Here is a 21578-nt window from a genome sequence, read left to right on the forward strand (position 1 = left end):
TGCGACGATTATTAAACAAATATACTATAGTGTCGTTTTTTCATTGTCAAAAGTCAAGAAAAATGACATTGCCATTGTCGACGATTATAACACACTGTGTGTGTGTGTCCAACTTGGAACGATGCAAGTTGGAAATGCATGCCCCACCCAGATATTGTGCATTGGAGTATCTACAGCGGTGCCCGTTGGGCACTGGCCTACAATATTTGGTAGTGAAATGTAGTGGAGTAGAAGTAAAATTATTGAAAATTGCAAATACGTAGTACAAATTCCTCAAAATTGTACAGTACTCAATTAACTAGAGCAGAACGCTCCACAGCGTGCATCTCTCCACCAGGCTTTGGTTGCCTAGCCAGGACTGTGTGGTTGCAGCCATCAGGACCCAAGGAAACTGCAGGGGGAGAACATGCATTTCTACGACATACAGTGCAACTTTGTGCACTTGCGGCGACAGTGGCCCATAGGTAGAAGTAAAAGTGCTTTCATTATTGTCACAAATATAAAACGACACTGCACTTTGAAAACCAACCACATAAGTATAGTCAAGCAAGCAAGCAGTCAGTATACAGACAGTTGGTTCTCAGAATTGTATCTTTTATTTGAACTGCACTGAATGCTAAATGTTCACCTTGTACAAGAAACAAATACAAATACTCACACTAAAAACAAAACATACTGCTGGCTGCCTTTCTGCTATCGTTGGGACACTAAGGGCTAATGTGCACCTCGTCGCACGGCAGCGTCGCTCGGCTGAAGAAAAAGAAAAACGGGAATCCCGTTGTTTTTGCCGGGTGGCACGGTCGTGTGACAATAAAGCACAACATGGAGTTTTGCTATTGCTCTTACAGAGTACAGGAAAGAACCTGGCCTTCGATAGAACAAATAAAATATAAGTAGGAGAGAAATAGAGAGGGAGAGAGAAAGAGAAAGAGAGAGAGAGAGGGTGGATCACATAGGACTATGGTTATAGGAACATTTAACTAGGCAATACAAATCTAACAGGACTTTTCAAAACTTTGTTTTAAACACCAAAAACATGGGATGGTCTTGTATATAAAAATACCACAATGGAGTAGATGAGGGAAGAGAGAAAGTATCCAGACTACTACCCAAATTAGTAATTTCTTTTTTCCTTTTTTTTCTTTTTTCCTCGAGACAAAATTTTGGGAATAAACAATAATCTGCAAAAAGGGTGTTTTCCTGAGTCATTAAGGAATGAAGTCTGCTTTAACCCTTTCCTGTTCGTGAAGTTATGCGGCGCACGCCGCCGCTCAAGGGAGGAGGGAGTCGCAATCTGGCACGGCTCTGGCTGATCAATATATGGGAAAGTCAGAAACGTTGTCCTGCTGTCGTCGGCAGAAATGTTCCGTCAGCACGCGGATAGGAAAGAGCGATGCGGTGTCCTCTTGCGACGAGGGGAGTGCTGGCGGCACGCTTTGACCCTCCTCCTTTTTGTTCTCTTTGTGACATTTCACAAAAAAAGTTATACATTTCTTAATATAATATTGTAGTGAATTATTATTATTATTATTATTATTAGACAGTTCTGTCACCTCATCTCTCAGAGCGATTACCTCCCCTTCTAACTTCACACGAAACCCAAACGTCAGGTAACAACTACATTCAAATACACATACAGAGCGAGTGTTTGTGAGGGCTCAGCGATACTGGTTTCATTTCAGTACACAACGGTGCTTCTATAGAGATATTCTTGGCTAAGCATTGCAACAACAATGTTCCGTGATCTCAGTGATCTCAGTGACCCCACCCCAAGACACAGCATGACAGCGCCCTCTGTGGGTATCTTTCTGTAAAATCGCCATCCATGTAAACACCATACCGACATCGCCAGGAAAGGGTTAAAACTCACTCTTTAGATTACGTGAGCAATCTTTGTCCTTTTCCTTTTTTTCACGGTGTGTCCGATGAATGATAAATACATGACAAGTCGACAGACGCTCTGGCCTTATCTCCGCGTCGTACATACTGAAGATTGAGAGGGGGAAAAATATTCTCTTCTGAGGCGTCAATACAGAATGGACAGATCAGAGCTAAATTTACTTATCGGTTACATGAGGAGGGGTCTCAAAGTGGGGGTGGGGGTGCTGGGGGCCCGAGGGGGGGGGGGGGGGGGGGGTAAAGGTCAGGTGATAGGGGCGTTGGGGGGGAGGGCGGTATAAGGTCCAGTAGCACATGATGTCAAAGTTTTTCTTCTTCTTCTCTCTTGTTCTCCCATCGGGTTGGGCTTACCTTTTTTTATTTCCTGTGAGCTCTGCTGGGGTGTGTGTGTGTGTGTGTGTGTGTGTGTGTGTAGGCCAGAGTCTCATTGCACGGCTGGCAATTCGACCCCTCTCCCCCTCGAAAGCCACTCAAAACACTATAGACTCTGGAGGACAGACATGTTCCAGGGGAAAAACAAAAAGAAACATCATCATCGTTATCAGAGTGAAGTTGGTACTGAACCCAAAAATAGACAGAGAGAATAAAAACAAAAACGGTAAAGAGTTTAAATTCCGCCGCGGAAAGGGGGGGGGGGGGGGGGGGGAGGGAACACTTCCGCTCGGTCCGCCATGTTTTTGCTGAGTGAGTGAGTGACAGGGCAGCCCGCCTTTTTGTGTATTCACGGTCTCTTGGTCCCAGTTACGGTGGGGTTGGTGTGTGTGTGTGTGTGTGGACGCCGGTGGGGTTGCCTTCGCTTGGTCTGTCAGTGGGTGTAGTTTTCTTTGGGGGGGGGGGGGGGGGGGGGATGCATGTGAGTGACGTTGTTGCGGGGCGCTTTACGGGGTCCTCCATCCTGTCTGCTTGCTATTGCTCGGTGAGGTGCTCTCTGGTCTCGCCGTGTTTGGAGGGCTGGTTGGGCGACGGGGCCTGGGACGGGTGCGTGCCAGAGGGCAGGGTGTGGGCGATGGGCACGCCCCCTGGCACCATGCCCTCCAGCGCTCCTGGCAGCATGCCGCCAGGCGCCACTCCCACCACGCCGGGAGGGTACCTGGAGGAGGACAGGGGGGTTAGTTAGTCCAACCATCAGCTCTGTGGCTTCCCTTTAGTGAGACAATCCAAAGGGAAGCACGCACATCTCAGGAATATTCTACAGGTGCTGATTAAAATATACGTACAGTGTAAAAGGAAGGCAGTCCGCACACTGATCTTGAGCTCCCAGGCACATTATTTGCAGATAAGAAATATAATAACGTTTCGACCCTTGTTTTGACACGGGTCGAAACATTGGATTTCTACTCTGCAAATAAAGTGCATGGGAGCTCAAGATCTGTGTAGGATTATTATTGCGATATAATTATATCTATTTTGGATTAACTTCACCCCTGGAGTACAAGTGGTTAAGTAATTTCCATGATATCCTGATATCCAACAATCCCTGACGATATCTAGTCACAGTCATATCACAATATCAATATGATAGCCCCAGTTCAGACACCAGCAGCACCAGAGGAAAGAAAAAGGCAGCTTGTGGCCGACGTCAGTTATTAACCCATTTAAATCAACTGTATCATTTTAGATTTCTTTCATTTGGCTATTCAAAAATGGCAAGATATACAAGCTCATAGCGTGTCACTTTGTGCCATGCTGTATACTGTATATATATGTATAACTCAAATTTGCTTCTCTGCGTCCCTGGAACTTTTTCTTTTTTTAGATGGTTGGTCGTGGTTGGCGGCCAAATACATATAATTTTGGAGAACATGAAAAAGAACCACTGACATACGTAGCAACATACGTTTTTCATAAAACTGTTTGGACTCGGGTCTCAATGGGTTAACTTAATGACGTCTACAGCCAAATTCATACTTTGTGGTATGACGTGTCGCTCGCCAAAACAGAGCCAGTTCCTTTTGGCAAGCGACACCATCGTGCAACGGAGTATACTGTAAATGCAGCTTAACCCACATCCCCTTCACCACGAGAGACTCTCTCCACACAAACACTACATCACAGTGTCTAAAACACACACACAATGTTCCGGGAGGGTAACTATAATACACAGCGTTCAAACAAAAGAAGAAGGGGGGAAAAAGCAAAAGGGAGCCAAATATTGCGTGGTTTTTAACCCAACAGCGCCCCATTCAACCGCGACGAGGGAAACCCCAAAGAGAGGCCATGACTCCATCCGAGTGAATGGACCCAGAAGACTGAATGTCACAACACTCCAAACCCACACTGGGCCTATCTCTATAGCAGTCGGCTAAATGAGAAGTGTGTCAGGGGTTGTGTAGGGGTCCACAGAGAGGGGGTAGGGGTGGGGAGGGTATTAGGGCGGAGACATAATCGACACACAGCAGACCAGGGGGTGAAGAAGGGGTCTATGATCCAGGTCCTGGATTGGTCGTATTTACCTGCTTTTCTGATCTAGGCATTAATTTGGCCCTGGGGGACACCGGTTGTTAGGGCTGGTAGAGTTTGATGTTGAACTTGGCTGTGTGTGAGAAGAAGCACATGCTGAGATCAGGAAGCGCCCACAGAGGCACATCGCGGTGGGCTAGCCAAGCGCTCGCCCTAGCGGCTAGCGCTCTACGCAGAGGCACGTCGCTGTGGGCTAGCCTATCGCTCACAATAGCGGCTATCGCTCTACACATAGGCACGTTGCGGTGGGCTAGCGCTCACCCTAACGGCTACACAGAGACACCCGGTGGGCTAGCACCAGCCCTATATCGGCTAGCGCTCTACATAGTGGAATCATTGGGTCAAGTCAAACCCTAGAGCCCTAGTTTCCCAAACGGACCACATTTTATTGGTCGCGAGACACGAGTAAATATCTCCTTGTTTCTGTTTCCTACATTAAAAATAAATAAAAACAAAAAATGTGTATGTACAATGTCAAATCTCATTAACAAAAAATGTACACAGAAAAATCACAACTTTCATCAACTAAGAACAATTCCAACATGTTTCATGAATAAAATGGAAATAATCAAATATTTTCCATAACTAAGTAAATAAAATATCTAAGAAGTAGTGGAATAGCAGATCTACAAGCTCATAACGCGCGAAGCGACACGTTGTACAGTAGATGTGCTATTTTCACCAGTTTGGGTCCCGTTTGGGCAAACCGTCTCATTTCTCTTTTGAGTCTTGAGCTAAAACGTTTGGAAAGCACTGCTCTGGAGTCTTCAAAGCCGAATACTGATATCCTTTTAGTTCGTTTGTTTTAACTGAGGATATTGAGCGAAGCAAAGCGAAGAATAGGCTTTATAAACCAAATGTAAATGGACACAAGAGATTAGTATGGAATGAAGAGAGCATTTGTTAGGCATGTGGATGAGAGGAACGGCACATCCATTAAAGATGCTACATCTATAGAGTTTTATTCTAACAGTGAGCCTTTGTGAATTATACTGTATGAGAATAAAACGTGGAAAATGACTACACCGATGTGCGAGTCATTGTCATTGTGACAGCACGTTTAAATGTTAGCATTAAAGACCCCCCAACTGTCACTGTGACATTGTGACAAACAGTGAACCTATAGCGACCCGCTTAGGGGACGTACGGTACGTGTTCATTTGATCTATAGTTTGGGGAGTTTCACAAAACCCTGAACTATTCAGACTCCTCCAGGACATGAGGAGACAATCTCACAAGAAATCGACTCAAGGAGGAGGGCTGTAAAAAAGTCATTATCACAATTAATTTAACCACTTAAGCTTTAGATGTCGCGGTAGCCTGGCGAGCTTGAAGATCGGCTATTTTTAGAACAAAATCCATCTATAATGACATGCCCAAAATAGGGCTGCCAGGTGCCAAGTGATTAATGATGATGTACAACTACATGGGAAACCTAAAGCAGGCTAGCTTTCAATTAAAAAAAAAGGCTTCTTTATAAGAAAAGAAAAGGTGACACATTATATTGAAACGGCTGAAGAAATGAACATGTTATGTCCTGCCTTACCTGTAGGCGGCGCCATTTAGCTCAGGGTGGACCCCTGGTTGTTCCATGACCCCCCATGGTGCTGTGGTGATGAAGAACTCCTTGTTGACGCAGTTTCTTAGGCTGTCAGGGATACGGCCTGGAAGAGAAATTAATCATTACAATAAATATCATTAGTACGGCAATAATAACAAAGAAACAAAGAAATAAATAACTTTATGAAACATAAACAAATAAAATGATAATATAATTAAAAACCATTTAAACATAGATAGATGAGGAAGGCATGTCATGTGTTTTGAGGGTGATTTATCCCATTAAAACCGGGAAAGCATCTGTCATTTATAGATTTTCTTTTTTTCTAAAAAGCATTATTTTATACTTGGCTATTCAAATAATATCGGCCTCTCAGATGTTAAATGGGTAAAAATTGACATAAGAGAGGCTGAGAGCTGCATTGATGCGAGTCGGGAGTGAATTTCACAACATATATCCTATCAAATCATCCCCCCTCCCCCAAAAGAAAGAACACAACCCACACAGCAAACACATTGCTATCCATGTCAGATTCTAGCGACATGAATCTCACACACTCACAATAATAACAACAATGCCAGAGCAAGACGATGAAAGAACCAGAAAGGACACTTGTATGCAAATGTGTTGTGGCCTGACAAACATATCGCAAATTAACATCATTTATCTGTGGATGTTATCTGGTAGGCCAGAGCCTCTTGGCTGTGTTGGTGACGGGGACGGGGACGGGGGGGTGAGGGCCTTAATGATGACATCTATTAAGAGCCCCAGATTTAATAAGGACTGCCCAGGGCCTATTGAAGTGGAAATATGACATCTGGGCGAGCAGAAGATGTGCATCTGATCAGATAAAACAGGGTTTGGGGGGGGGGGGGGGGGGGTTTGAACCGATAAGGGGTGATTTGATAGAATATGTTGATGAGCATTTTAAGCCATCTGTGTGAAACGGTTTAACGTGTATTTCCTGTCCTGCTATTTGAGAGAAAAACCTGAACTCTAAACCCTGACGTCCCTGATTTTGGACGTTATAGTTCACAACGCGTCACAGTGCAACGCAGCGTGAGCTCGCAGGCCAGCTATTTCCACCGTGTGATGCCGTCCATGGATCCATCCATCCATCCACCCATCTTCAACCGCTTAGACATAATTGGGTCGCGGGGGGTAACAGTTCCAACAGAGATTTCCAGTCATTAGTGCTGTAACTTCCTCCTGGGGGATCCCGAGGTGTTCCCCAGGCGAGGATGGAGATCTAATCCCCCCTGTCTGGTCCTTGGACTGCCACGGGGTCTCTTCCCAGTGGGCCGTGCAGTGAGGACCTCCCTAGGGAGACACTCGGGAGGTATCCTAACCAGATGCCCGAACCATCTAAGCTGGCTCCTTTTCCTAGTCAAGGAGCAGCGGGTTCTACTCAACATTCTGACTGAACTTCTCACCCTATTTCTAAGGGAGAGGCCTGGACACCCGTCTAACATACCTCATTTCGGCCGCAATCTTATTCTTTCTTTCATGACCGACACACACTTCATGACAACATTTCTAAATCACCCCGAGCGGGACATTCTGAATCTGTACGTTATTTTCTGCGTGCATGAATGCGAAGGCACGGATGTTGGGACAGGTGAGTGCGTGAATGTGAATGGACGGATATTAGGACGGGTGAGTGCGTGAATGTGAATGGACGGATGTTGGGACGGGTGAGTGTGTGAATGTGTCAATGTGAATGGACGGATGTTGGGACGGGTGAGTGCATGAATGTGAATGTGAATGGACGGATGTTGGGACGGGTGAGTGCATGAATGTGAATGTGAATGGACGGATGTTGGGACGGGTGAGTGCGTGAATGTGAATGTGAATGGACGGATGTTGGGACGGGTGAGTGCGTGAATGTGAATGCGTACCGGTGATGGCTCTCCGGATCTCCGTGGCGGCTGCCTCCCTCATCTCCAGAGAAGCCTGCTCACTGTACCAGGCTGTGTGTGGTGTGCAGATCAGGTTGGGGGCGTCTTTCAGGGGACCCTGGGAAAACCTGAGGAGACAGAGAGAGAGAAGACAGAGAGAGAGAGAGAGAGAGAGAGAGAGACTATTTGATACATGTCCCACATTTTGATTGCATCTAGATTTCAAAAGTAAAATGTGCGGTTTTACATTTGTCTTTTTTCCAATGGCGGTGAACAAAGCAGGGATGGCCGTTATTATGACAGGACAGCGTTTTGATGCCAGTCAAACTGCATGGGGTCAAGTGTCAACATGTCACCGTCTCTGCTGCCTACTATAGCCCTATACACTACTCCCTATACACCACTCCCAATGGCGTAGTTCCATTTGCCTCAAATGGTGTCGAAAAATGACATGCATGAAACTTATGAAAGAATATACTAAAAACATCATACTATGCTAAAAAACTAAACCCTGACGGAGACCTCAGAGGTCAAAATGTTGGTTTAATAAAACTTGATTCTGCACCGTGGCTATGCGACCTCATCTTTAGATTTGAATGTTTTACAGCACCTCCATAATATTGAAAAACTGGAAGGCAAGCACCCCCCACAAGCACCCCCCCCCCTCTCTCTGTGTGGGGTCGCGTTGCGTCTCTCGTTACACACTCGGCTTTGCGTGCAATGTGTGAGTCATCATCATCATCTCTGTCCCTTTGGCGTTCTGAGCGCTCTGTTGTGCTGTGCTGTGCTGTGCTGTGCTGTGCTGTGCTGTGCTGTGCTGTGTTGTGCTGTGCTGTGCTGTGTTGTGTTGTGTTCGGTGCTTCCTCGTGTCTCGCTTGTTGAAATGTTGTCCATGTTGTTGCTTTAGTTCCTACACCTTCCTGTTCTTTATGTCTGCCCCGCAAATCTTTCTGCTTTTATGAATTTATCTTAATGTTTTTCCCCAGTGAGGTCATTTTTCTTTCATGTCATAAATAAAGAGAGAGAAGAGAGAGAGAGCATGTGTCTATCAGTGTGCGTGCGTGCGCGTGCGTGCGTGAGTGCACTCACGTGAAGGGCTCCGTCTCGTGCACGTCCAGAGCGGCTCCACGTATCCTGCCCTCCTTCAGGGCCTGGGCGAGGGCCTTCTCGTCCACCAGACCTCCCCGCGCTGCATTCACGAGGAAAGCCCCCTGACGCATCTGTGGTACCACACACACACACACACACACACACACACACACACACACACACACACACACACAGATACAGTCGGTTAGTCGCAGATCAAAGACCAAAGGCAGTAAAGGGAACATGAAGGCAAGCTGTGTGTGTGTGTGTGTGTGTGTGTGTGTGTGTGTGTGTGTGTGCGTGTGTGTGTGTGTGTGTGTGCGCCAGAGACCGCGAGCCTCGTCACTGCCAATTTTCCTCTGTTTGATCTGAAATGGGACATCAATCTCCGAGTTATTGCTGGTGTTCTCTCTCCGTGGGCTGCGTTTGAGGGTCTTAACACGTATTATAACGGACAGGGGAGAGAAAAATAATACATTCTAGGCTCTGCTGAAAAGGTCTTTGATAGACGGGCAGGTAGGAAGGAAAGAAAGAAGGAAAGAAGGAAAGACAGACAGACAGACACAGACCCAGACACAGACACAGACACACACACACACACACACACACACACACACACACACACCTGGCCGGGAAGTTGTCAGATCTGCGATAGAGTGAAAAGTCTTAGCCTAACAAAAAAAGAAAAAGAAGAAAAGCCACAAGATGAAATGAAGGTTGAGCTGATAAGACAAACCTGCGCACAAAAAAAGAAGGAAAAAAAATAAAAATAAAAATGAGTAGCAGGGAACAAAAATCAAATGACTACGCTCAGAAGAAAGTAATCCCTTAATCTTGACAAAAGCTGAAATTCAGGGCAAGTAAAGCCCTTGCGCTGCCAGGCAGTCTTTTATTAGGCATAGCATTATTTATTTATCTATATATTTTGTGTGTGTGTGTGTGTGTGTGTGTGTGTGATACAAACACACACACACACACGCATATATACGCATGCACGCACAAGTACAAACACAGCTCCACTTCACTTCAGCTAAGAACCGCTGTCTTTCTTTTTTTCTTTTTTCTTTTGGATGCGGTAGAAGAGAAGAGCACTCTTTAATTTTGGAAGTTAAAGAGGCAGCTGGGGATCTCTAGCTTTGGAGAAGAAACAGAGTTAACTAGGTTAAGCCATTCATGGCGCGGGAACCCCTTTTGGTGTTTGGTGAAAAATAGCAGATCTACAAGCTCATAGCGCACCACCGAGTGGCGCACTACGAGCTTGTAGGTCTGCTATTTTTTTTAAATCGAAGAACGACTTGACATAGAAACAGCGCTTTTTCAGAAAACTGTCAGGATGTAGAAGACATTTTTAGAATCTGATCTCAGGTCAGAATGGGTTAAGCCATTATCCTACTCCCCCTCCTTTTGCTCTTCACTGAGCACAATCTGACAGTGCTAACATCAACCAGAGAGAGAGAGACAGAGAGACAGAGAGAGACAGAGAGAGAGAGAGAGAGAGAGAGAGAGAGAGGAGGGGGGGTCAGATGCAAACATGCAGAGATTTGGGAAGACGGGATCTACATTAAACGTTGCCGTCTGTCGGGCACCAACCTTTGTAACATCTCCACATTTCAGCGTTTAATCATTTCAGTAAATCAATGCCCTTCTTTGTCGACAGCGCCACGCAAAAGTTTGCGAACATAATCCGATCGGCATGAAGCTCCCAACACATCGGAAGCGTGTTCTTTTTTTATCGATATTGAACCAATAAAAAGCATTAAAAGAGCAATGTGACCAAATAATAACAACACTGGATCCATTTGGAAAACGGGTTCTTCTCACGGATTAGGACAGTGCTGCTCAACCCGTGGGCCACATGCGGCCCCTGCTTCATGTATATTAATGGTCATACCAATACAAATATAATTTGTTATTTTCATTGTTTTGAACAAGATTGATAGGACATACTGACATTTTGGCCTCTGAGCCATCACGGGACCCCTTTTGGTGTTTTAAGCATTACGTTATACTTTAGCTACTAGCTATTGAAAACCCTGTGCCGCGCTACAAGCTTGTGGATCTGCTTAAAAAAAAAAAATCTTGAAAATTTGGCGCAAATCTTTTAATATCATATTCTTTCAGAGCGAACGTTTTTAACTCAAATCTTTGCTTCTGGGGGGGGGGGGGGGGGGGGGGGGTCCCTGGAACAACTTTTCAGATGGGGGTCGTGGCCAATTACATATCATTTTTGGGGTCCTTGACATGAAATAGTTTGACAACCACTGACATAAAAACATTCAGAAAACTGTTTTAAAGGACATTTGTATAATCTGGTCTCAGACTAGTAGCCCTAGTTTAGGACCTAAAAGGTCTCCACCATCCATCCGGCAGCCACGAAGGATGAAACTAGACATGTTTGTGGTTGTTTAATGTTGTTGTTTCTTTTGCGCTCATGCAATTCGCCCCCTCGCCTGCAGGTGTCACCAGCGGCAGCAACGTGAGTGCGACATGAAGATAGTTATTGATACAGAGGAGAGAGAGAGAGAGAGAGAGAGAGAGAGAGAGAGAGAGAGAGAGAGAGAGAGAGAGAGAGAGAGAGAGAGAGAGAGAGAGAGAGAGAGAGAGAGAGAGGGTTAAGCATGCCCGCTCCCCGCAGCGCTCTCAGCGCCCCGCTGCGGAGCCCAGTCGATATATTTGCTGTAGCCACGGGCTGGTACGGGCTGGCGCTAATTGCATTTGACAGAGCAGAGGAATGAATTTGTTTCCAGCCTTGGTGGAAGCTTAAGATAAAAAAATAAAATACAAAAAAACTAAATAAAAATATGCCGCGGAGGCAGCAAAGCTGCGCTACAGCATGTATCTCTCTCTCTCTCTCTGTGTGTGTGTAATGTTCCATATTATTCTGAGCTTATACAGGAGCTCTAATACACCTGTTTGTTTACCTATTAAGACGGTGGTATTTAAGCATCAAGGTTAAGTAGAATGCTGGTGTTTGTGTGTGTGTGTGTGTGTGTGTGTGTGCGTGCGTTCGTGCGTGCGTGCGTGCATGCGTGCGTGCATGCGTGCGTGCGTGCATGCGTGCAACAGGTTTAAGTGATTTGCAACATCCCACAAAGTAACATCCATCACGTACAGATAGATATCCCCCATCTGGACGTGAGGGGGGAGGAAAGATGTGATTGAGCTGCAAATGAGCCGGGGCGCTCAGTGGATTATTAAACAATGGCTTCATGGAGCGCACGTGGTGTATTTAAACATAATACCCACCGGGTGAATACGTTGTATCTCGTCTCTGTCGGGTGGAAACCTCATATGTCCAAAACTGTTACTTTTCAGTTCAGTGAGAGATAACTCACGAATAGATTAAACCAATATTGTAAGTGTGAATATACTTTATCTTGGCATTTTTCTCCCTGCTCGGCATAATTAAACACCATCATTAAACATTAAGAGCAGGGAGATAGATATACAATAACAACCCCCCCCCCCTCCCATGGGGAGCATAAATAACATAACTGGCGGTGGGAGCAAACATCACATAACAACCAGGAACCACATGCAGAAGGAAGGCAGGAAGAAGCATGCAGTCTAGGTGAACTTAAATACGCCGCCCAATTGGTCAGCTGACTGCAACATCAGCGAATGACATGTGGGCCTTGCACACACTGAATACACCCACATAGTAATGCAGCGTATTAGCCCCTCGAGTATATGTATGCGCCCTTGAGCACAGCATGATACCGCTCGAGTAGACCTGCCTGAACTAACTCTGCACGCTACGTATCATTATTCAAATTGCCTTTCGGGCAACCACACTAAATAGCAGATCTACAAGCTCAAAACGATGGTGAAGTCGTTGAAGAGGTTGATGAGGTGGTGGTGGTTGTGTTGGGTCGGGTGCGGTACCAACCTGTTTGATGGTGAAGTCGTTGATGAGGTGGTGGTTGTGTTCGTTCAGGTTGCAGTGCAGGGACACACAGTCGCTCTGGTAGAGCAGGTCCTGCAGCGTGTAGACGCGCTGCACGCCCAGCGAGCGCTCCAGGCCGTCCTGGAGGTACGGGTCGTAGAAGATCACGTTGAAGCCGAACACCTTGGCCCGCACGGCCACCGCCTGGCCCGAGCGCCCTGGAGCACGGGGGAGAGAGAGATAGAGAGAGAGAGAGAGAGAGAGAGAGAGAGAGAGAGAGAATGGAAAGGGTGACTTTTATGAATTACGAATGCCTTCTAAATCATTAGTTCTCACACCACGATTAAAAAAAGAAATCTCAAAAATAGCAGATCTACAAGATTGTCAAATGTGGGTGTCAAATGTGTGTATATCATATATCATATCATATATTGCAATGCAGCACAAGGTGATGCACTGTGAGCTTGTACATTTGTACATCCGATATTTATATTTTTATATAACACTTTATACCATTATCACAATAGTACAATATCCCAAATCACAGACAATATCCAGCCTAATATCATGGATATATGGATATAATATTGATACTAGGGAGGTCCCGATCACGTTTTTGTGTCCCGATCCGATTCCGATCATTTTGAAAATGACGAGATCGGCGCCGATTTCCGGTCACGTGATCAATGAGTTCAACGCCACAGCTGCTAAAAGGTTTTACCCGTTCTTATCTTTTCATAAACCTATAGACATTTTTACATTTTACATTTATATGCAGTATTATAATTGTTATACTGTATTTTGCTACTGTGGCGCATCATGCCAGATGATGCCACACCGACATTTCGCTGCATGTTAAACCCTGTTGAACGTTGAATCATTATGGCTGACATCTCCGCGCTGCATTCCTCTGTTACTGACTGACTGACTGCGCTTATTATAGAGAGCATGAACACACACACACACACACACACACCATGTCATGGTCACGATGACGGCAATGCTCTCACTTTCACTTCAATCTTTTATCCGTGCACTATCAAAGGGGAGTGTCATGACATGTTGCGCTGCTAAAGTGTTGAATTCCGCGCGAGATTGACATCCGCACTGAGCGCCTAGCGCAGCCAGGCAGAATGCTGGAGGGAGGGAAAAATCACACGGCTTTCCCTTCAAGGGCACACAGCCGCTGAAAGAATGAATGCAGCAGGAGGAGTGTGTGTGTGTGTGTGTGTGTGTGTGTGTGTGTGTGTGTGTCTTTTCTTCCACCAGCGCCTTTGTACAACCAGTAGAATATTTACAGTACAGAAAAATGAAAATGAATTAGAGAGAGGCCTTGGAAAAGAAAGTCTCACACTGTGCCGTTTCACCTTGAAAAGAGAGCTTTCTGTGCGTGTGTGCGCTTGCACGGGCGTGGTACACATGTACACCTCTATCAGCTGTTCCTTTTCATCTAGCCTATCTCTTCTTAAAACTTTATTGTTTTGACGTTTTATCCTCGATTGTTTTAACCCATGAACACATTCCATGCGATCCGGATCACAGACAAAGAGCAAAGCGGGCTAAAATCGTCTATACCCCCTATTCCATAATAATCATCTAACAACGGCGAATTAAACACATGAAACAAATAGCGGGTTTAGCGTATTACGCATGGAAAGACAATGGAATACATGTTGTGTATGGCAGGTTATGCGGTCAATGTGTTAAGACCTGAGGCCGATTCCACAAATGTCCTGTGGTTAGGGTTAGGGTTGCGTGTGTTTCCAGCAGGCTGCGTGTAGACAGACCCATTATGTGCAGCGTCACCAAGGAGGTCTCTCTCTCTCTCTCTCTCTCTCTCTCTCTCTCTCTCTCCACTGCTACTCGTCATGCTGCCAGGTGGAAACCTCGTATGTCCAAAGCAGTTACTTTCCAATACGTGGGGGGAACCCGGTCGGTGGTACCAGCGGATCCAGTGTAGTTGTTATTTTAGTCACAACAAGCTCTTATTAATGCTTTTTGTCTGTTAAATGATCATGAAAATCCACAAGCAGCAACGCTCGCCCACTTCATCTTTCACTCGTGATAAAATGTCTCCGCGAAAACAGCAGATCTACATCACATCCACCATGGCGTGTCGTTAAAACAGCAGATCTACAAGGTGACGTCGCATCATATCACATCGACCGCGGCGTGTCGTTAATAGAGCGGCTATTTCCGCCACTTGTGTGCGACACACTTGTCTTGTTGCGGCGAAGGAAGTAAGTTATGGAGAAAAAAATCACAAAACGTTTTGGAAAATACTGTATATATGGAGATACAAGGTTTCTGAAGCCGACGGCGACGCGCTGCTCCAGACAATGGACAATGTGCTGGGCGGAGGAGGGTGAGGGGGGGGGGGTTCTCAATGCCAGGCCTTCAGTTTTGGGCACAGGGAGACTGGGCAGCTGTCTGGCTGGCGCCAGGGTGGGTGGGTGTGTGTGTGTGTGTGTGTGTGTGTGTGTGTGTGTGTGTGTGTGTGTGTGTGTGTGTGTGTGTGTGTGTAGGCCTGGGGGGCGCTGGGGGGGGGGGTGATAGTAGGTGTATGTGGACATGAAGATAAGGCAGTACTTTGGAAAAGCTTCTGAGGAGAGAGAGAGAGAGAGAGAGAGAGAGAGAGCATCATTCAGTTCTGTGTCGTGACAGGATGAGGACACGCACACGCACGCACGCACACACACACACACCTCTATGCCAGGTGGGAAAGTGGGCAATTGCAGACACACTGTAAGTACACACAGACACGCAAGCACACACACACACACACACACGCACGCATGCATGCATGCATGCATGCACGCACACACACACGCACACACACACACACACACACACACACACACACACACACACACACACACACACACACACACACACAGCTCGCTACCATGAAGGGCCCGATTATGGCAGGATAGGGTGGCAAGGGACCCAGACAGATAGAAAGAGAGAGAGAGAGAAGGGGGGGGGGGGCTGCGAGACATAGCAAGAGTGTCGGGGCGAGAGAGAACAATGCAGAATAATGGAGATATAATGGTGAGCATTAGAGAGAGAGGGAGATGAGAGGACAGGCTGGAGGAGGATAGGAAGTCTGCCCGCGGACACGGGGACACACACACACACACACACTTGAGATAATCTGTCGGACAGGCAGAGAGAGAGAGAGAGAGAGAGAGAGAGAGAGAGAGAGAGAGAGAGACTTATCAGAGGCAGGAAAACAGAGGAGCACAGATGTGAGCGGAGAGAGAGAGGATATGAGACAGGGATGGAGGGCGAGGGAGAGAGAGAGAGAGAGAGAGCGAGGTCTAAACCAATGTATTCTTAGTTACGCGCCAGAGATTTTGCCTGTAAGTTTGTTTGTTTTGAATCATTCCTGTACTTTACTTGCTTATGTGTTTATTTGTATTTAATATTTATCTTTTTTCAGGGAATCCAGTATTATTATTCCTTTAATTATTATCATCACCATCTTTTGTATCGGAAACACAGTGTTTTTGTGGGAAACACAGCCTTTGCGGAACATGTCCCACCAACATTTTGATGCGTGTACCTGTATGAGTGTCCGTCGCTTATAAACTGAAATCCATGCTCTACAACAGGGATGGCCTGTAAAACACCAAAAAGGGGTTCCTTCCCGTCCTAAAAGTGACAGTTACAGATGCGTTCCAATAAGGTCTTAACGGGGGTCCTCCTCCTCAGTAGCTCACCGAAGCCGATGAGTCCCAGGGTCTCTCCGCGGATGCGCGCGGCTCCGGACGCCACCTCGCGGATCTGCTCCACGCTCTGGACCCGCGTGCCCTCCCGGAGGGCCTGGTACAGCCAGGTGTTCCGCCGGTACAGGTTGAGGATGTGACACATGGTGGAGTCCGCCGTCTCCTCCACCGCCGCCGAGGGGATGTTACACACCGCGATGCCTAAGGGGGGACGCACGCACACACACACACACACACACACACGAGAACACACAATTTACTATCATCGTGGGAACATCAAAACCTATGTTATGACGTTTTTTTGTTTGTTTTTTACGTAAAGCAGAACTATGTAACTTTCTATAGTATACCCCAGATTTGAACTTGAGTTTCCTGATCAAGTGCTTACATTTTTACAATTATTATTATTAAATTGTTTTTTTCTACACAAAACAAGACATACCAACATACATACATACACCACTAGACTACACATAAGCATACAATACATTAAGAAAAATAAGTAAATAAAAAAAGACTGAAATACAGGACCAAAACAGACACACAATAAAATAAAGTAAAATTAAAATATAAAGGTAATAAGGTTATATCGTATTACATTACATTACAATGTTCTCAAACAGATCGTCACTTGCCATACAAGAATAATTAAACTATTAGACAGCTGTCCTACACCTGAACCTCCTCAGCCGGGAATCTTTGTTTAAAATAGTCCAAAAATGGCTGCCAGACCTTATAGAATTTCTGGGCGGAGCCCCTGGTAGAATATTTGAGCTTTACCTTAATTCTGTTTTAGCTCTGAACTGAAATTAAATCAAACAGAAAGATGCATGAGGTAAATCATCCTATAATCACGCCTCTGTGGATCTTAGCAGAAGCACTGAGCTCTACTGACTGACTCACGCACATATAGGAACATATAGAAGTTAATAATAGATAACTCTCCTCATGTCTTGGATGCACAGAGCACCAAGGGTGTGCGTGTTTAATTTTCCGCACTGCCGAACGTGACACGATCGGCGCCGCTTCTTCCATATATATATACGTTCTGAGTTATGATTTTAAACCCATTCAGGACGGGAATACCCTTTTGGTGTTTTAAGCATTATGTTATACTTTTTGCCAGATCTGCTATTTTTTTTTTTAATCATGAAAATGTGCTGCAGTTCGTTGAATATATATTCTGTCAGAGCGAATGTTTTAACTCAAATCTTTGCTTCTGGGGGGGGGGGGGGGGTCCCTGGAACAAGATATTTTCAGATGGGGGTCTGCTACTATAGAGGGTATGCTCATGCATTTATGAAGTGGATGGGAAATCGAGTGTCAAAGTGACTTGTCGTGTCGGTACGTAACGTACCCAGCTCCCGGCGGTGTGACGTGCTGTTATTGTGCTGTGTGTGTATGCTGTGTTTGACGTACCCAGCTCCCCGGCGGTGTGACGTGCTGTTATTGTGCTGTGTGTGTATGCTGTGTTTGACGTACCCAGCTCCCCGGCGGTGTGACGTGCTGTTATTGTGCTGTGTGTGTATGCTGTGTTTGACGTACCCAGCTCCCCGGCGGTGTGACGTGCTGTTATTGTGCTGTGTGTGTATGCTGTGTTTGACGTACCCAGCTCCCCGGCGGTGTGACGTGCTGTTATTGTGCTGTGTGTGTATGCTGTGTTTGACGTACCCAGCTCCCCGGCGGTGTGACGTGCTGTTATTGTGCTGTGTGTGTATGCTGTGTTTGACGTACCCAGCTCCCCGGCGGTGTGACGTGCTGTTATTGTGCTGTGTGTGTATGCTGTGTTTGACGTACCCAGCTCCCCGGCGGTGTGACGTGCTGTTATTGTGCTGTGTGTGTATGCTGTGTTTGACGTACCCAGCTCCCCGGCGGTGTGACGTGCTGTTATTGTGCTGTGTGTGTATGCTGTGTTTGACGTACCCAGCTCCCCGGCGGTGTGACGTGCTGTTATTGTGCTGTGTGTGTATGCTGTGTTGTTGTGTTTGACGTACCCAGCTCGCCGGCGGCCTTGATGTCGATGTTGTCGTAGCCGCTGCCGATGCGGATGATGATGCGCAGCGCCTTGAACTTCTCCAGGTCCTCCCTGGTCAGCGTGATGGTGTGGTACATCATGGCTCCCACCGCCTCGTTCAGCACCTGCACGCACACACACACACACACACACACACACACACACACACACACACACACACACACACACACACACACACACACGTACATCAACATTTTAGGACAAGGATTTTATGGATGGCATTTTTAATACATTTTAACTGTGAGCCTGAAAGTCCGAAAAATTGTCTACCCAGCTCATAAAAGCAGCTTATAGATCAGCTATAGATGGCAAATTTATATAGCGCCTTTATTCAAGGCGCTTTGCATAGATTGTGCATTACATTCACCCATTCATACACACACAATCACACACCGATGGCGGAGGAAAGCACACATGGCATCAACGCATGGTGTTGTGTGCCGGCACACTATACACTCTGTCTTTCTTTTATCATTCATTTTTTAAGAGCCTGCCCAGGGACTACAGATGAAATTTAGCTTGGCTAACTCTGGCCCATTTACATTGAGGTGAAAACTGATGCCATTGGAACTATTTGCATTCAAAACTTTTCCATCAGAGTAATTTCATAGCAGATGCCATTGGAACGATTTGTATTAAAAACCTTTCAAACAAAAGTAATTTCATAGTCAAACAGAAACCACTACTACTACAACAGGGCTATTCAGCTAAATTGTTCAGGGGCCACATTGTCACACATGTCGTTCAAGTCGGTCAATCCCCAGTTTGTTCATTGTTCCCTCCATTCCTCATGGGCTAACCAACTAACTGGCCATAACAGCAGATCCCTGAGGTCAATGTGAGATCCTTAAAGAAGAACCCATGACAATCACAAGATCACGTCTCGTCCCCTCTGCGTGAACCATGAAGACCACATGACAGATGGAGACATTAAAAATGTTTTTTATGGTGAGGAGGGGAGGGGGAAGGGGGATATGAGCCCAGCAGACATCACATGGCAACCGCCGTCAGCACAGCAGTGACACTACTGTCCTTTTAAAGCCCCTGTGTCTCTGAGCTGGAACAAGTCATTACGTTGTCTCGGTGGAGGGAGGTTTGTGCGGCGTCATCAGAAGTGCACTGCGTGCCCTCTGGGTCTCAACGGGTCGGCTAATTGACTGAAGAGAGAGGTCGCATCGTGTGGCTGATCCCAGTGCAAACGTTTATGCTTCATTTTAATTTACACTTGCTTGGTAGTTCGTACACATTCAAGCACATTCAAGTGGCGCGCTGTGAGCGTGTATATTTGCTATTGCAAAAAATCTAAAATCACACACAAAATGACCAGTTTTAACGGGTTAACACTCTGAGATGTAGTGGAGTATTATATATATACTGTATATAAGTACAAGTGCAGAAAATTGGAAATACTCCCGCTCCACCACCACTCTATACAGACACCAGGAAATACTCCACTCCACCACCACTCTATACAGACACCAGGAAATACTCCACTCCACCACCACTCTATACAGACACCAGGAAATACTCCCGCTCCACCACCACTCTATACAGACACCAGGAAATACTCCCGCTCCACCACAACTCTATACAGACATCAGGAAATAAATGCCCCTCCTCCAGACAAGGTGACCTGCAGGCCTCCAGGATTCAGTGTAGTGTGGATCTAAGCATCAGCCTGTCAGCGGGCAGTGTGGTAAATAACTGTTCACCTCCAGCCAAAACTGCATTAGCTCTCCTCTGATTAGCAGATTAGCTCCGAAAATGTCCCATTGCGCTTTTATTAGCCCCCGCGTCCCAGCCGGGCCCTGTGAAGTGCTAATTCAAGGGTAAAGCTACACCATACCGCACGCACGCACAGACTGTGTGTTTTAGGCTACTATACTTGAGAGGACATCAACATTTTAGGACGGCATAGGAAAATTCTGAAAACTGCCGAAAAATTGCCAAAGAATAGCTGGATAATAGGCGAAAAATAGAAGCTCACAGAGAGCGGCTATGTGTCGGTGTGCGCACATCTAACCCCAACATCGCCATCTTTTTTTTCTTGTTAGGACCATGGAAATCCTCGCAATTTCCATTTCTCATATTGTACTATACTTGTGTGGTGTGAACATTTGGTCCTCACAGCTACGCACGCGCGCACACATGCACACGCACACGCACACGCACACGCACACACACACACACACTTAAAAATTTAGGCATTTAGCAGACACTCTTAATCCAGAGTGATTTACATTAAGCTACAACAAAAACATGGCGATACATCATACATAAAGACTAATTATCATCATGAAACATATGTAAGCTATGATCATAGAAGTGGAAAAAATCTATATAATGAAATATGCATATACCGGTATACTACTGTATATAGTGCTATGTCTACATAAAATGCTATCTATGTAAATGACATAAGTCGAGCCTTTGCATTTGCCTTTTGTTGGGGTAGGGCGAGTGCTACAGCAAGTGCTATGGGGCCAAGATGGAGTCTGAAGAGGTGGGTTTTCAGACTGCGGCAGAAGATATGGGAGTGAGTCTGCGAGCATGCATGCACGCACGCACGCACGCACGCACGCACACGCACACACGCACACACACACACACACACACACACACACACACACACACACACACACACACACACACACACACACACACACACACACACACACTTCACTTTCTATACTAGTCTACTCTGGACTTTGCCTGAAGGGAAGGTTTTGTGTGTGGAGACAAAAGGCTGTAGCGTGAGGAATGGACTATAGGCCAGTCAGTGGAAGGTACTGGGAGGAGTGTGTGTGTGTGTGTGTGTGTGTGTGTGTGTGTGTGTGTGTGTGTGTGTGTGTGTGTGTGTGTGTGTGTGTGTGTGTGTGTGTGTGTGTGTGTGTGTGTGTGTGCGCGTGTGTGTGTGTGTGTGGGAGTATAGGGGGGAGACAAACTGAATGCATTTTACTTTAATGGAAACTCTGAGCTAATGTGTCTATTTCCCTCCTCCTCCTCCTCCTCCTCCTCCTCC

General features: G+C 46.1%; 1 protein-coding gene across 2 annotated transcripts in view; it reads right to left on the bottom strand.

Moving 5' to 3' along the window:
* Positions 1 to 572: 572 nt before the first annotated feature.
* LOC310875193 (C-terminal-binding protein 2) overlaps positions 573 to 21578 on the bottom strand; it is a 150734-nt gene continuing 129728 nt past the window's right edge. The window contains exons 4-11 of one of the 2 annotated variants that reach the window (XM_083788335.1): positions 18516 to 18660; positions 16516 to 16722; positions 12797 to 13011; positions 8908 to 9038; positions 7819 to 7946; positions 5906 to 6023; positions 4353 to 4432; positions 2853 to 2989 (exon numbers count right to left, since the gene is read on the bottom strand). In XM_083788335.1, the coding sequence (XP_083644461.1) occupies positions 4366 to 4432; positions 5906 to 6023; positions 7819 to 7946; positions 8908 to 9038; positions 12797 to 13011; positions 16516 to 16722; positions 18516 to 18660 (1011 nt within the window). In that variant the 3' untranslated portion in view covers positions 2853 to 2989; positions 4353 to 4365. Of the gene's footprint in view, positions 2990 to 4352; positions 4433 to 5905; positions 6024 to 7818; positions 7947 to 8907; positions 9039 to 12796; positions 13012 to 16515; positions 16723 to 18515; positions 18661 to 21578 lie in introns of both variants that reach the window. The other variant, XM_083788334.1, reaches the window with a different exon arrangement.

This window comes from Protomyctophum parallelum (genome assembly GCF_964188405.1).
Source record: "Protomyctophum parallelum genome assembly, chromosome: 17".
NCBI lineage: Eukaryota > Metazoa > Chordata > Actinopteri > Myctophiformes > Myctophidae > Protomyctophum > Protomyctophum parallelum.